This window comes from Procambarus clarkii, chromosome 29 (genome assembly GCF_040958095.1).
Source record: "Procambarus clarkii isolate CNS0578487 chromosome 29, FALCON_Pclarkii_2.0, whole genome shotgun sequence".
Classification (NCBI taxonomy): domain Eukaryota; kingdom Metazoa; phylum Arthropoda; class Malacostraca; order Decapoda; family Cambaridae; genus Procambarus; species Procambarus clarkii.
The window spans coordinates 189,955-207,395 of record NC_091178.1 but is presented as its reverse complement, the minus strand read 5'-3'; the positions used below and the strand labels follow the sequence as shown (position 1 = coordinate 207,395).

The 17,441-nt window shown below is 42.8% G+C and overlaps 1 protein-coding gene across 1 annotated transcript in view; it reads right to left on the bottom strand.

Annotated features, from left to right (window-relative positions):
- LOC123765836 (apolipoprotein D) overlaps positions 1-11,847 on the bottom strand; it is a 144,484-nt gene extending 132,637 nt beyond the window's left edge. Inside the window, 1 exon segment of the mRNA XM_069332960.1 lies at positions 11,821-11,847. Coding sequence (XP_069189061.1) covers positions 11,821-11,847 — 27 coding nt within the window.
- Between the last annotated feature and the right edge of the window lie 5,594 nt (positions 11,848-17,441).

Here is a 17,441-nt window from a genome sequence, read left to right as displayed (position 1 = left end):
TTTCGTCTGTGGTAAGGTAATGGGAAGACACACAAAACACAAGTATATAAACAATGAAATTTTAATTACTCTAGAAAAACAAGACATGAATAAAGGCAATCTCATAAAATATGCAGGATAAGTCAACAAACAAAATAACATGAATAATCACTGGCAAATGAAAAGTTACGCAAAGACAAGTAACGTACAGTGATAGCAAAATAAAATATGAGTGCTGGAATACTGGCTTCGAGCTGCCACCTCCCTTAGTACACGAAAGCCAAGGCTTAGTCTACCAGCGAGAGATGTCAACTGCATGGAGCACTGCGATATTCTGAGGAGACTGGCGCACTACAGCCCAGACGTCGACTTGTGGTGGTGGCAGAGGGCTGGGGCGACGAGACACTAGCCAATCAGCAACGGGCAGGCAGAGGATGAGCACTTAGCTGGTTACAGCGGTGGCCAGGTGTGCTGGGTACGATTTGCTCTCTGAGCAAAACGTTTGGCGATACTTGGTGGACGTATTTTGTATTTTGACGTAATTATGTAGGGAAGAGCAGGCTCAATCTCTCTTGAAAGAGATTAAACAAAGTCGGAGATGCATAAGTTCTATTCAGTTGTGTATTTGTAAACTAAAGTCTTTGAAAATGTAATAAGTTTTACGAAACGCGCTCGTGTCGCGTCAGACTAGAAATAAAAATGAATTTTGGAGAATTGATTTTTGATTTACCTCCAACAGTGAAAAGAAATGTACGAAAGATTGAGAAAATTCGTGTTAGAATTATTAATCTTACTTTTTCGGTCATATTTAATAATAAATATATATATATATATATATGTATATATATATATATAAATATATATATATATATATATATATATATATATATATATATATATATATATATATATATATATATATATATATATATATATATATATATATATATATATATATATATATATATATATATTATAAATATGACCGAAAAAGTAAGATTAATAATTCTAACACGAATTTTCTCAATCTTTCGTACATTGCGCTTCACTGTTGGAGGTAAATCAAAAATCACTTCTCCAAAATTCATTTTTATTTCTAGTCTGACGCGACACGGGCGCGTTTCATAAAACTTATTACATTTTCAAAGACTTCACAAATACACAACTGATTAGAACTTACGTCTCTCTGATATTATATCTACATTTGAGTGAGGTGGGAAGGGTGATGTGGCATTAACACAAGACAGAAAAGGAGGGGATATTAATAGGGTATTAAAAGTATCAACACAAGACAGAACAGAAACAATGGGTATTGAATAGAAGTGTTTGTAGAAAGCCTATTGGTCCATATTTCTTGATGCTTCTATATTGGAGCGGAGTCTTGAGGTGGGTAGAATATAGTTGTGCAATAATTGGCTGTTGATTGCTGGTGTTGACTTCTTGATGTGTAGTGCCTCGCAAACGTCAAGCCGCCTGCTATCGCTGTATCTATCGATGATTTCTGTGTTGTTTACTAGGATTTCTCTGGCGATGGTTTGGTTATGGGAAGAGATTATATGTTCCTTAATGGAGCCCTGTTGCTTATGCATCGTTAAACGCCTAGAAAGAGATGTTGTTGTCTTGCCTATATACTGGGTTTTTTGGAGCTTACAGTCCCCAAGTGGGCATTTGAAGGCATAGACGACGTTAGTCTCTTTTAAAGCGTTCTGTTTTGTGTCTGGAGAGTTTCTCATGAGTAGGCTGGCCGTTTTTCTGGTTTTATAGTAAATCGTCAGTTGTATCCTCTGATTTTTGTCTGTAGGGATAACGTTTCTATTAACAATATCTTTCAGGACCCTTTCCTCCGTTTTATGAGCTGTGGAAAAGAAGTTCCTGTAAAATAGTCTAATAGGGGGTATAGGTGTTGTGTTAGTTGTCTCTTCAGAGGTTGCATGGCTTTTCACTTTCCTTCTTATGATGTCTTCGATGAAACCATTGGAGAAGCCGTTATTGACTAGGACCTGCCTTACCCTACAGAGTTCTTCGTCGACTTGCTTCCATTCTGAGCTGTGGCTGAGAGCACGGTCGACGTATGCATTAACAACACTCCTCTTGTACCTGTCGGGGCAGTCGCTGTTGGCATTTAGGCACATTCCTATGTTTGTTTCCTTAGTGTAGACTGCAGTGTGGAAACCTCCGCCCTTTTCCATGACTGTTACATCTAGAAAAGGCAGCTTCCCATCCTTTTCCGTCTCGTAAGTGAAACGCAGCACGGAACTCTGCTCAAATGCCTCCTTCAGCTCCTGCAGATGTCTGACATCAGGTACCTGTGTAAAAATGTCGTCAACATACCTGCAGTATATGGCCGGTTTCAAGTTCATGTCGACTAAGACTTTTTGCTCGATGGTACCCATGTAGAAATTTGCAAACAGGACACCTAGGGGAGAACCCATGGCGACCCCATCTACTTGCTTATACATGTGCCCATCCGGGCTCAAGAAGGGTGCCTCTTTAGTACAAGCTTGGAGTAGTTTCCTCAGAATACTTTCTGGCATGTCAAGAGGAGTACAGGCTAGATCACGATACACTCTGTCGGCTATCATTCCGATTGTCTCGTCCACAGGTACGTTGGTAAACAGCGATTCTACGTCCAACGAGGCTCTTATCCCTGTGGCCCGTGTGCCCCGCAGTAAGTCCACAAATTCCTTTGGAGACTTCAGGCTGAAGGCGCAAGGAACATAAGGAGTCAGCAGGCCGTTGAGTCGCTTCGCCAGTCTGTACGTGGGTGTGGGTATCTGGCTAATGATTGGCCGAAGTGGGTTTCCAGGCTTGTGCGTCTTGACATTTCCATACGCATATCCAGGTTTATATTCCCCAATGATCTTTGGCAGGTGGAGTCCGGATTTCTTGGCGTTCACAGTTTCGATCAGTTTGTTGACCTTTGCTTTTAATTCGGCTGTAGTGTCCTTCGTTACCCTTTGGAACTTAGTTTGGTCAGAGAGTATGATGTTCATTTTCGCCAGATATTCGTCTTTTTTAAGAATGACATATATTGGCGACTTGTCACCTCTCCTGACAACTATCTCCTTGTTCTCACGAAGGCTTTTAGCTGCCGCTTTAAGCTCGGGGGACAGTATGGTGCTTCTGTAGTTGCCTCGATTCTTTCCTCCTTCTGCAATAAGTTCTGCTTGTAAGGTATCTTTGGTAGTGACCTTCTTTTGTGTCTCGAGGTCGAATATGTCGTCCAACAGAATTTCCAACTCTACTTTCCGGGCCATTTCACTCGGTCTGGACATAACATGACAGTTTATGCCCGGATTTAGGAGAGTGACTTGGTCCTCAGTGAGGTTAATTCCTGCAAGGTTCAGGAAGCCATCTCTTGGTCGTGGAATTGCCATAGGTCCTCCATATAATGTTGTTAGTTTCTTGATAATCCTTGTTGCAGTGCTGAGGTGATGTTGGTCTGTGAGGATGTCGAGGTGTTGTTCAATGCGGGTTCGGATACTATGGTCGATGTTGCTATTTCTCCACTCGTTTGTAGCATGAAGTAGTTGCGCTTTGTTGTCTTTGATTTCATTCTCTGCCTTGTATATCTGATCACGAATCAGATCCTGGCGATATTTTATCGTGAAGGCTTGATTCCTTGCTGCTGGGTCGTGCACTTTAATATTAGTATATTTTGGTAGCAGTCTTTCCAGTAGACATATATTATTAAATATGACCGAAAAAGTAAGATTAATAATTCTAACACGAATTTTCTCAATCTTTCGTACATTGCGCTTCACTGTTGGAGGTAAATCAAAAATCACTTCTCCAAAATTCATTTTTATTTCTAGTCTGACGCGACACGGGCGCGTTTTGTAAAACTTATTACATTTTCAAAGACTTCACAAATACACAACTGATTAGAACTTACGTCTCTCTGATATTATATCTACATTTGAGTGAGGTGGGAAGGGTGATGTGGCATTAACACAAGACAGAACAGGAGGGGATATTAATAGGGTATTAAAAGTATCAACACAAGACAGAACAGAAACAATGGGTATTGAATAGAAGTGTTTGTAGAAAGCCTATTGGTCCATATTTCTTGATGGTTCTATATTGGAGCGGAGTCTTGAGGTGGGTAGAATATAGTTGTGCAATAATTGGCTGTTGATTGCTGGTGTTGACTTCTTGATGTGTAGTGCCTCGCAAACGTCAAGCCGCCTGCTATCGCTGTATCTATCGATGATTTCTGTGTTGTTTACTAGGATTTCTCTGGCGATGGTTTGGTTATGGGAAGAGATTATATGTTCCTTAATGGAGCCCTGTTGCTTATGCATCGTTAAACGCCTAGAAAGAGATGTTGTTGTCTTGCCTATATACTGGGTTTTTTGGAGCTTACAGTCCCCAAGTGGGCATTTGAAGGCATAGACGACGTTAGTCTCTTTTAAAGCGTTCTGTTTTGTGTCTGGAGAGTTTCTCATGAGTAGGCTGGCCGTTTTTCTGGTTTTATAGTAAATCGTCAGTTGTATCCTCTGATTTTTGTCTGTAGGGATAACGTTTCTATTAACAATATCTTTCAGGACCCTTTCCTCCGTTTTATGAGCTGTGGAAAAGAAGTTCCTGTAAAATAGTCTAATAGGGGGTATAGGTGTTGTGTTAGTTGTCTCTTCAGAGGTTGCATGGCTTTTCACTTTCCTTCTTATGATGTCTTCGATGAAACCATTGGAGAAGCCGTTATTGACTAGGACCTGCCTTACCCTACAGAGTTCTTCGTCGACTTGCTTCCATTCTGAGCTGTGGCTGAGAGCACGGTCGACGTATGCGTTAACAACACTCCTCTTGTACCTGTCGGGGCAGTCGCTGTTGGCATTTAGGCACATTCCTATGTTTGTTTCCTTAGTGTAGACTGCAGTGTGGAAACCTCCGCCCTTTTCCATGACTGTTACATCTAGAAAAGGCAGCTTCCCATCCTTTTCCGTCTCGTAAGTGAAACGCAGCACGGAACTCTGCTCAAATGCCTCCTTCAGCTCCTGCAGATGTCTGACATCAGGTACCTGTGTAAAAATGTCGTCAACATACCTGCAGTATATGGCCGGTTTCAAGTTCATGTCGACTAAGACTTTTTGCGTGAGGAACACAAATGCGAACAAGCCTGAATGGTCCCCAGGACAATATGCAACTGAAAACTCACACCCCAGAAGTGACTCGAACCCATACTCCCAGGAGCAACGCAACTGGTATGTACAAGACGCCTTAATCCACTTGACCATCACGACCGGACAAAATGAGGTGATAGCCGAAGCTATTTGAACCACCCCACCGCCGGCACTCGGATGGTAATCTTGGGCATAGCATTTTACCAAATCACCTCATTCTTTGGGGCACACGTGAGGAACACAAATGCGAACAAGCCTGAATGGTCCCCAGGACAATTTGCAACTGAAAACTCAGACCCCAAAAGTGACTTGAACCCATACTCCCAGGAGCAACGCAACTGGTATGTACAAGACGCCTTAATCCACTTGACCATCACGACTGGACAAAATGAGGTGATAGCCGAAGCTATTTGAACCACCCCACCGCCGGCACTCGGATGGTAATCTTGGGCATAGCATTTTACCAAATCACCTCATTCTTTGGGGCACCCGTAAGGAACACAAATGCGAACAAGCCTGAATGGTCCCCAGGACAATATGCAACTGAAAACTCACACCCCAGAAGTGACTCGAACCCATACTCCCAGGAGCAACGCAACTGGTATGTACAAGACGCCTTAATCCACTTGTCCATCACGACCGGACAAAATGAGGTGATAGCCGAAGCTATTTGAACCACCCCACCGCCGGCACTCGGATGGTAAACTTGGGCATAGCATTTTACCAAATCACCTCATTCTTTGGGGCACACGTGAGGAACACAAATGCGAACAAGCCTGAATGGTCCCCAGGACAATATGCAACTGAAAACTCACACCCCAGAAGTGACTCGAACCCATACTCCCAGGAGCAACGCAACTGGTATGTACAAGACGCCTTAATCCACTTGACCATCACGACCGGACAAAATGAGGTGATAGCCGAAGCTATTTGAACCACCCCACCGCCGGCACTCGGATGGTAATCTTGGGCATAGCATTTTACCAAATCACCTCATTCTTTGGGGCACACGTGAGGAACACAAATGCGAACAAGCCTGAATGGTCCCCAGGACAATATGCAACTGAAAACTCACACCCCAGAAGTGACTCGAACCCATACTCCCAGGAGCAACGCAACTGGTATGTACAAGACGCCTTAATCCACTTGACCATCACGACCGGACAAAATGAGGTGATAGCCGAAGCTATTTGAACCACCCCACCGCCGGCACTCGGATGGTAATCTTGGGCATAGCATTTTACCAAATCACCTCATTCTTTGGGGCACACGTGAGGAACACAAATGCGAACAAGCCTGAATGGTCCCCAGGACAATATGCAACTGAAAACTCAGACCCCAAAAGTGACTTGAACCCATACTCCCAGGAGCAACGCAAGTGGTATGTACAAGACGCCTTAATCCACTTGACCATCACGACCGGACAAAATGAGGTGATAGCCGAAGCTATTTGAACCACCCCACCGCCGGCACTCGGATGGTAATCTTGGGCATAGCATTTTACCAAATCACCTCATTCTTTGGGGCACACGTGAGGAACACAAATGCGAACAAGCCTGAATGGTCCCCAGGGCAATATGCAACTGAAAACTCACACCCCAGAAGTGACTCGAACCCATACTCCCAGGAGCAACGCAACTGGTATGTACAAGACGCCTTAATCCACTTGACCATCACGACCGGACAAAATGAGGTGATAGCCGAAGCTATTTGAACCACCCCACCGCCGGCACTCGGATGGTAATCTTGGGCATAGCATTTTACCAAATCACCTCATTCTTTGGGGCACACGTGAGGAACACAAATGCGAACAAGCCTGAATGGTCCCCAGGACAATATGCAACTGAAAACTCACACCCGCGAAGTGACTCGAACCCATACTCCCAGGAGCAACGCAACTGGTATGTACAAGACGCCTTAATCCACTTGACCATCACGACCGGACAAAATGAGGTGATAGCCGAAGCTATTTGAACCACCCCACCGCCGGCACTCGGATGGTAATCTTGGGCATAGCATTTTACCAAATCACCTCATTCTTTGGGGCACACGTGAGGAACACAAATGCGAACAAGCCTGAATGGTCCCCAGGACAATATGCAACTGAAAACTCACACCCCAGAAGTGACTCGAACCCATACTCCCAGGAGCAACGCAACTGGTATGTATAAGACGCCTTAATCCACTTGACCATCACGACCGGACAAAATGAGGTGATAGCCGAAGCTATTTGAACCACCCCACCGCCGGCACTCGGATGGTAATCTTGGGCATAGCATTTTACCAAATCACCTCATTCTTTGGGGCACACGTGAGGAGCACAAATGCGAACAAGCCTGAATGGTCCCCAGGACAATATGCAACTGAAAACTCACACCCCAGAACTGACTCGAACCCATACTCCCAGGAGCAACGCAACTGGTATGTACAAGACGCCTTAATCCACTTGACCATCACGACCGGACAAAATGAGGTGATAGCCGAAGCTATTTGAACCACCCCACCGCCGGCACTCGGATGGTAATCTTGGGCATAGCATTTTACCAAATCACCTCATTCTTTGGGGCACACGTGAGGAACACAAATGCGAACAAGCCTGAATGGTCCCCAGGACAATATGCAACTGAAAACTCACACCCCAGAAGTGACTCGAACCCATACTCCCAGGAGCAACGCAACTGGTATGTACAAGACGCCTTAATCCACTTGACCATCACGACCGGACAAAATGAGGTGATAGCCGAAGCTATTTGAACCACCCCACCGCCGGCACTCGGATGGTAATCTTGGGCATAGCATTTTACCAAATCACCTCATTCTTTGGGGCACACGTGAGGAACACAAATGCGAACAAGCCTGAATGGTCCCCAGGACAATATGCAACTGAAAACTCACACCCCAGAAGTGACTCGAACCCATACTCCCAGGAGCAACGCAACTGGTATGTACAAGACGCCTTAATCCACTTGACCATCACGACCGGACAAAATGAGGTGATAGCCGAAGCTATTTGAACCACCCCAACGCCGGCACTCGGATGGTAATCTTGGGCATAGCATTTTACCAAATCACCTCATTCTTTGGGGCACACGTGAGGAACACAAATGCGAACAAGCCTGAATGGTCCCCAGGACTATATGCAACTGAAAACTCACACCCCAGAAGTGACTCGAACCCATACTCCCAGGAGCAACGCAACTGGTATGTACAAGATGCCTTAATCCACTTGACCATCACGACCGGACAAAATGAGGTGATAGCCGAAGCTATTTGAACCACCCCACCGCCGGCACTCGGATGGTAATCTTGGGCATAGCATTTTACCAAATCACCTCATTCTTTGGGGCACACGTGAGGAACACAAATGCGAACAAGCCTGAATGGTCCCCAGGACAATATGCAACTGAAAACTCAGACCCCAAAAGTGACTTGAACCCATACTCCCAGGAGCAACGCAACTGGTATGTACAAGACGCCTTAATCCACTTGACCATCACGACCGGACAAAATGAGGTGATAGCCGAAGCTATTTGAACCACCCCACCGCCGGCACTCGGATGGTAATCATGGGCATAGCATTTTACCAAATCACCTCATTCTTTGGGGCACACGTGAGGAACACAAATGCGAACAAGCCTGAATGGTCCCCAGGACAATATGCAACTGAAAACTCACACCCCAGAAGTGACTCGAACCCATACTCCCAGGAGCAACGCAACTGGTATGTACAAGACGCCTTAATCCACTTGACCATCACGACCGGACAAAATGAGGTGATAGCCGAAGCTATTTGAACCACCCCACCGCCGGCACTCGGATGGTAATCTTGGGCATAGCATTTTACCAAATCACCTCATTCTTTGGGGCACACGTGAGGAACACAAATGCGAACAAGCCTGAATGGTCCCCAGGACAATATGCAACTGAAAACTCACACCCCAGAAGTGACTCGAACCCATCCTCCCAGGAGCAACGCAACTGGTATGTACAAGACGCCTTAATCCACTTGACCATCACGACCGGACAAAATGAGGTGATAGCCGAAGCTATTTGAACCACCCCACCGCCGGCACTCGGATGGTAATCTTGGGCATAGCATTTTACCAAATCACCTCATTCTTTGGGGCACACGTGAGGAACACAAATGCAAACAAGCCTGAATGGTCCCCAGGACAATATGCAACTGAAAACTCACACCCCAGAAGTGACTCGAACCCATACTCCCAGGAGCAACGCAACTGGTATGTACAAGACGCCTTAATCCACTTGACCATCACGACCGGACAAAATGAGGTGATAGCCGAAGCTATTTGAACCACCCCACCGCCGGCACTCGGATGGTAATCTTGGGCATAGCATTTTACCAAATCACCTCATTCTTTGGGGCACACGTGAGGAACACAAATGCGAACAAGCCTGAATGGTCCCCAGGACAATATGCAACTGAAAACTCACACCCCAAAAGTGACTTGAACCCATACTCCCAGGAGCAACGCAACTGGTATGTACAAGACGCCTTAATCCACTTGACCATCACGACTGGACAAAATGAGGTGATAGCCGAAGCTATTTGAACCACCCCACCGCCGGCACTCGGATAGTAATCTTGGGCATAGCATTTTACCAAATCACCTCATTCTTTGGGGCACACGTGAGGAACACAAATGCGAACAAGCCTGAATGGTCCCCAGGACAATATGCAACTGAAAACTCACACCCCAGAAGTGACTCGAACCCATACTCCCAGGAGCAACGCAACTGGTATGTACAAGACGCCTTAATCCACTTGACCATCACGACCGGACAAAATGAGGTGATAGCCGAAGCTATTTGAACCACCCCACCGCCGGCACTCGGATGGTAATCTTGGGCATAGCATTTTACCAAATCACCTCATTCTTTGGGGCACACGTGAGGAACACAAATGCGAACAAGCCTGAATGGTCCCCAGGACAATATGCAACTGAAAACTCACACCCCAGAAGTGACTCGAACCCATACTCCCAGGAGCAACGCAACTGGTATGTACAAGACGCCTTAATCCACTTGACCATCACGACCGGACAAAATGAGGTGATAGCCGAAGCTATTTGAACCACCCCACCGCCGGCACTCGGATGGTAATCTTGGGCATAGCATTTTACCAAATCACCTCATTCTTTGGGGCACACGTGAGGAACACAAATGCGAACAAGCCTGAATGGTCCCCAGGACAATATGCAACTGAAAACTCACACCCCAGAAGTGACTCGAACCCATACTCCCAGGAGCAACGCAACTGGTATGTACAAGATGCCTTAATCCACTTGACCATCACGACCGGACAAAATGAGGTGATAGCCGAAGCTATTTGAACCACCCCACCGCCGGCACTCGGATGGTAAACTTGGGCATAGCATTTTACCAAATCACCTCATTCTTTGGGGCACACGTGAGGAACACAAATGCGAACAAGCCTGAATGGTCCCCAGGACAATATGCAACTGAAAACTCACACCCCAGGAGTGACTCGAACCCATACTCCCAGGAGCAACGCAACTGGTATGTACAAGACGCCTTAATCCACTTGACCATCACGACCGGACAAAATGAGGTGATAGCCGAAGCTATTTGAAGAGGCTTGTTTGCATTTGTGTTCCTCACGTGTGCACCAAAGAATGAGGTGATTTGGTAAAATGCTATGCCCAAGATTACCATCCGAGTGCCGGCGGTAGGGTGGTTCAAATAGCTTCGGCTATCACCTCATTTTGTCCGGTCGTGATGGTCAAGTGGATTAAGGCGTCTTGTACATACCAGTTGCGTTGCTCCTGGGAGTATGGGTTCGAGTCACTTCTGGGGTGTGAGTTTTCAGTTGCATATTGTCCTGGGGACCATTCAGGCTTGTTCGCATATATATATATATATATATATATATATATATATATATATATATATATATATATATATATATATATATATATATATATATATATACACCTACACCAGACCCTACAATTCTTTTCTCCCACGAACACATACTTTTATTACCTCCTTCCTCCAAATCAATTCCCATACCACTATCTACTAACAATAGTGGTATAATAAACCCAAACAAACACTTCTAACCACTGGTTCCAACGAGTTCGCAACAGCAACAAACCCAGCACTCGATAGATGCACCCCATTACGATAATACATTTCATTTCTTCCATAAAAGTGTTCCCAGTTGTCTATGAAAGATATTGCATTTGATTTGCAATATCTTTCCAGTCGGCAATTGACACCAAGTGCCCTCGACATCCATCCATTACCCACTCCCTTTCTTTAAAAAATTCCACATATGATCGGGATTCCTCCCTTGCTCCTAACTAATTCACTGGCTGTCCTGAATCTCTGTATTAGTTCCTCACTCCTAACTCGTCCAACATCATTACCCCCTGCACTAATACAAATAATGGGTTTTTTCCCATTTCCCGTCATAATATCATTCATGTTTCCAACAATATCTCCATTTCCAGCGCCCGGATAGCAAACCCTTAATCTGTTCCCCCTATCTCTGGCACAAAACGTTCTGTCTAAATACCTCACCTGGGAATCTCCCACAACCAAAATATCCAAGCCTTTCCTAACTATAAACTTAACCAATTTATACCAATTGTTTCGTTGTTGTTGTTATAGATTCAGCTACTTGCTACTTCCCGTGCTACTTGGAACAAGTTCCAAGTAACCCGTAACTTACCTGGCAAAGGAGTGGGGCAAGAAGCATGGGCTATGGTTAGCCTCGTGGAAGGGAGATGTCTCCCGTGCACTGCAAACATGTTGTTAAAGATTTAGCTATTAAGGATGGAGTGTCCATGTAGCACGGGCTATGGTGAGCCCGTAATTGAGTTTGGTTATACATGATAATCTTTTTCCTGTGATATTTAGGTCTAAGTTTAAAATGGAGGAATGAATTGAATTTGATGAATTGTTTTATGTTCTGACTTGTATTGATACATTTTATTCCCTATTAATAACCCTTTATGTCCAATCATCTACTTGTGAACCTTCATAGGATAGGTTTCTAATTTCGGGAATTAACGTTGTCATCCTACACTGGACACATTCAAGTGAATTTATATCCATTCAATAGTAAGGCGACCAAAACTGAACTGCATAATCTAAATGGGGCCTAACTAGAGCAAGATATAGCTGAAGAACACCATTTGTCTTGTTACTAACGTTTCGATTAATAAATCCAAGTGTCCTTTTTACCTTAATACCAACTTTCATGGATTGACCCTTTGGTTTTAAATTCTTACTAATCATAACTCCCAGATCCCTTACGCAATCTTGTAACTATTTTCATCAACTACCCTCAAAAGTTTACATTTATCAGCATTAAATTACTTAGAACTAAATACTGTAGACACTGTTTTTAATCAGTCTTTCATGTGGCACTGTATTAAAAGCCTTGCTAAAGGCAAGGTGCACAACATCACAAATCTTTCCACTATCTACTGGCTTAACTATGCTGGAATAAAATTATTCCAAATTTGTAAAACCATGTTATCAATCATTTATTTTGCATATCAATCATTTATAAATTTATTTTTCTCAAGATAAAGACGAATGGGATTTAGAGTGTTGATCAGACCACACACTAGAAGGTGAAGGGACAACGACATTTCGGTCCGTACTGGACCATTCTCAAATCGATAGATTTACAATTATCAGTTCAAGTAACTAAATTCATTGTTAAGCAAATCAAGGTAAAAGAAAGCAATGTATTTTTATTGTAACCTTTATTATTACAAAATGCAATTACAGTAGTATTCAATGTTCAGGTAATCAAGTTGATTGGGAACCAAAACCTAGTTCTAGAACTTGTGGAATAATACCATTTCAGGATCAATGAGGTCGTAGATCTTTCCCAAAGCAGGACTGCTAAGGAGAGAGTCTGAGGAGATCATAGTGATATTCTCTGTCCGTTTAGCATCGAGTTCCAATAACGCGAAAATCTTGTCAAATTCATCTTCTGAAACCATTATCCTCTTGGGAGGAATGAACTCGTAAGTCTCTTGCTGGTCCGACGTCATGACGGTACGCCCCAGTATTTCATTTACGTCAAAAAATTCGTCAGTAAACTCCCGGCCTTCGAGAGACGCATTATTAACAGAATTAATTAGTTCAATAACAGACAATTGCACGTCTGGGGGCAAAGGCAGGGACAAAACACGGTCTTCGAAGGATCCTCCATCCTTGCGGACGTATCCGTTATTGCGGTTCTCGGGGAAGGCAATGCAGGCAGACAGGAGAAAAACGAGCACAACCAGCTTCATCTTTGCTGCTCAACACTTAGCTGATGTGAGAATAATTATTAATGCAGCTGTTTCACATATATATACTCCCCTGTACGTGACTTAACGTCCAGGGAGAGGAGTGAGGCGGTTTGAAACACAATTTGGGGGAGGGAAGAAGAAACTCTTGTTACATCGTTTATTGAACTTTTGAACACCGAGTAGTATCTAGCAAGAACAAGATAGCATTAAACCCCCGAATGAAAGACCTACAAATGCCTATTTGCCCATGATGGGCAGACTGAGAAAGACCCCCAGTGGATTCAGCTGAATCCCAGGTTCCATTCATTTTATCTGGTATTTTTTTGGGTAATAGGTGGCTCCAATTTTTGTGGAAAATACTAAATTAACAAAACAGATAATACTTATGCAGAAGATTTTGTAGAATTAGTTGACAATTGCTTATCCAAAACACATATCAAGGAACTAACGCGGGAAAATGATATTTTAGACTTAGTGTAAACAAACAAAGCGACACAAATTAATGAAATTAAAGTAGGGGCTTGCGAACAGTGATCAAACCTTACATTTGTAAGCATTAAACTGCATCTCCCAAAGTTTTGACTGTTTCAAACCCTTACTTTGAACGTTTTGAAGATCGTTAAATTGCATTCACCGGAAAGGTGAAGAGTTAGGGGTGGCATGATAGATGTTTACAAGTGGATGAATGGACATAACAAAGGGGATATTAATAGGGTATTAAAAAGCATCAACACAAGACAGAATACGAAACAATGGGTATAATTTGGATAAGTTTAGATTTAGGATAGACTTGGGTAAATACTGATTCGGTAAAAGGGTGGTTGATTTGTGGAACCAATTACCGCGTCACGTGGTGGAGGTGGTTTCATGCGTGGGTTGACATGTTTATGAGTGGGATTGGGTGGTTATAGATAAGAGCTACCTCGTATGGGCCAATAGGCCTACTGCAGTTACCTTTATTCTTATGTTCCTATGAAGTGATAATGTTTTAGCGTGTTTATATCCTTCTCGATTTTTGTAACATCGACAAATTTGCAAATATTGCTGCTCGAACCTCAGTCTAAATAATTTCTTTATTATGAATAACCGAGGTCTTAAGACAGAGCCTTATCCAACTTTGAATAGTACCCCCAATACATAAGAACATCAGAACAAAGGGAACTGCAGAAGGTCTATTGGCCCATACGAGGCAGCGCCTATTTAGACACCACCCAATTCCATTCACATAAATGTCCAACCCGGGATTAAATTAATAGAGGGACCCCACCTCCACCACAATATGCGGTAATTGGTTCCACAATTCAAAAACTCTGTTACCGTACTAGTATTTATCCAATCCTTTCCTAAATCTAAACTTATCCAATTTATACCAATTGTTTCGTGTTCTGACTTGTATTGATACATTTTATTCCCTATTAATAACCATTTATGTCCAATCATCTACTTGTAAACCTCTAACATGTCACCCCAAACTCTTCGTAATTCTAGTAAAAGCAATTTAATTATCTGTTAATCTCTTCATATGATAGGTTTCTAATTTGGGGAATTAACTTTGTCATCCTGCGCTGGACACATTCAAGTGAATTTATGTCCATTCAATAGTAAGGCGACCAAAACTGAACTGCATAATCTAAATGGGGCTTAACTAGAGCAAAATAAGAACATAAGAACAAAGGTAACTGCAGAAGGCAGTTACCAGAAGGCAGTTACCTCTCACTGTGACTTCACCTGACCGACATAGTCGGTCAGGTGAAGTCACAGTGAGAGGTTGTGTTAACCGGAGCTCCTGAGTGTTGTTATATTATCATTGCAATATGGAAGTTGTAGTTAAGGACCTGGTGACTCTAGTGGGAGCCCTGAGGACAGAGTTGGACTTTCTGCGGGAGGAGGTGCGTCAGATGAAAGAACAACGAGAAGTAACGAAGGAGGAGACCAGCAGTAAAGGGACCTCGTCTTGGAGAGTTGTGAAAGACAGGGGCCTTAAGAAGACTTTGATAAAGCCGCCTTCAAACGCCATAGCAACTTCTAATTCATTTGACGTTTTGGAGGACGAGTGCTGTGGAGAGACTGTGGATCGCGCAAAAGGGAAAGCAACGAAGAGAAAGGAAGCGCAGGCCCCTCAGAAAGTAAAGGAAGTACCTAAGCAAACATTAGTTGTGGGAGATTCCCAGATAAGGTATTTGGATAGAACGTTTTGTGCTAGAGATAGGGGGAACAGGTTAAGGGTTTGCTATCCCGGAGCTGGCATTGGTGATATTATAAACAACATGAATGATATTATGGCTGGTAATGGGAACGATCCCATTATTTGCATTAGCGTGGGAGGAAATGATGTTGGTCGAGTTAGGAGTGAGGAACTGATTCAGAGGTATAAAACAGCCATAGAGTTAGTTAGGAGCAAGGGAGGAATCCCGATCATATGTGGCATTCTTCCAAGAAAGGGAGTGGGAAATGAATGGATATCGAGGGCACTTGGTGTCAATTGCCGGCTGGAAAGATATTGCAAATCAAATGCAATATCTTTCATAGACAACTGGGAACACTTCTATGGAAGAAATGAAATGTATGCTCGTGATGGGGTGCATCTATCGAGAGCTGGGGTTGTTGCTGTTGCGAACTCGTTAGAAGAAGTGGTTAGAGGTGTTTGTTTGGGTTTAAACTGTTAGTAGATAGAGGTATGAGAATTGATTTGGAGGAAGGAGGTAATAAAAGTATGTGTTTGTGGGAGAAAGGAATTGGCAAAACGATCAGGGAAAGAGAAGCTCCGCAAAAAAACAATTCACTGAGGGTATATTACACTAACAGTAGAAGTCTAAGAAATAAAATTAACGAATTAAAGGCTCTTGTCTGCACAGAAAAAATAGATATTATTGCACTTACCGAAACGTGGATGAATGTAGAAAATAGAGAACTATTAGCTGAATATCAAATATATGGATTTAAACTATTTCATACAGATAGATATATTAGACGAGGAGGTGGAGTAGCCATATATGTTAGGGACAATTTGAAATGTAGTCTCAAAGAGGGAATCAAAACAGAGCCACACACAGAAACTATTTGGATTGAATTAAACGAAAAAGCTAATAATATTATAATAGGAGTAATATATAGGCCACCAAATTTAGACAGAATGGAAGCAAAGCATCTATGGGATGAAATATCTAGAGCATCTAGATCTAACAGTATTTATGTCATGGGTGACTTTAATTTTAGCGGAATAAACTGGTTGAACAAAACAGGGAATAGTGAAGCAGAAGATTTTCTAGAATTAATTGACGATTGTTTTCTTACGCAACACATTAAGGAACCAACACGGGAAAATAATATTTTAGATTTAGTGTTAACTAACAGGGAAACGCAAATTAATGACATCGAAATAGGGAGTGAGCTAGGGAGCAGTGATCACAAAGAAATCAGATTTAGCATAGAATGGAATAGACCAGTAGGAGAAAATTCTGTTAAAGTGCCAGATTTTCGAAAAGCTGATTTTAATAGCCTAAGAAATTTTTTGGGTCAAATTGATTGGAAAGTCTTGGGTATGGGGTGTGGGCCGGTCTTGGAGCGAGACATGAACCCAGCGATAGGTGACTTAAATGGGGATTTCGATGTGGATTCAATATATAACTTATTTAAGAATATTCTAAACAAAGCACAGAAACGTAGTATACCATACAAATTGAATAGATCGAATACTAATGACCCAAAGTGGATAACAAAGAATTTGAAGAACCTTATAGGTAAAAAGAGAGCTTGGTACAAAAGGATTAAAAATGGGGAGGTCACTTTAGAGCAGGAATTCATACAACTGGTTAGAAATGTTAAAAAAGAGATAAGGAAAGCAAAAAGAAACTATGAAGTTCGCATAGCAGGGCAAGCAAAGACAAATCCTAAAGGGTTTTTTCAGTTATATCGTACTAAGACTAGGGAAAGGATAGGTCCATTAAAAACTGAGACAGGTCAAATAACAGATAGTGATGAAGAGATGAGTAGTATTTTTAATAAATATTTTGTATCTGTATTTACTAAAGAGGAACTT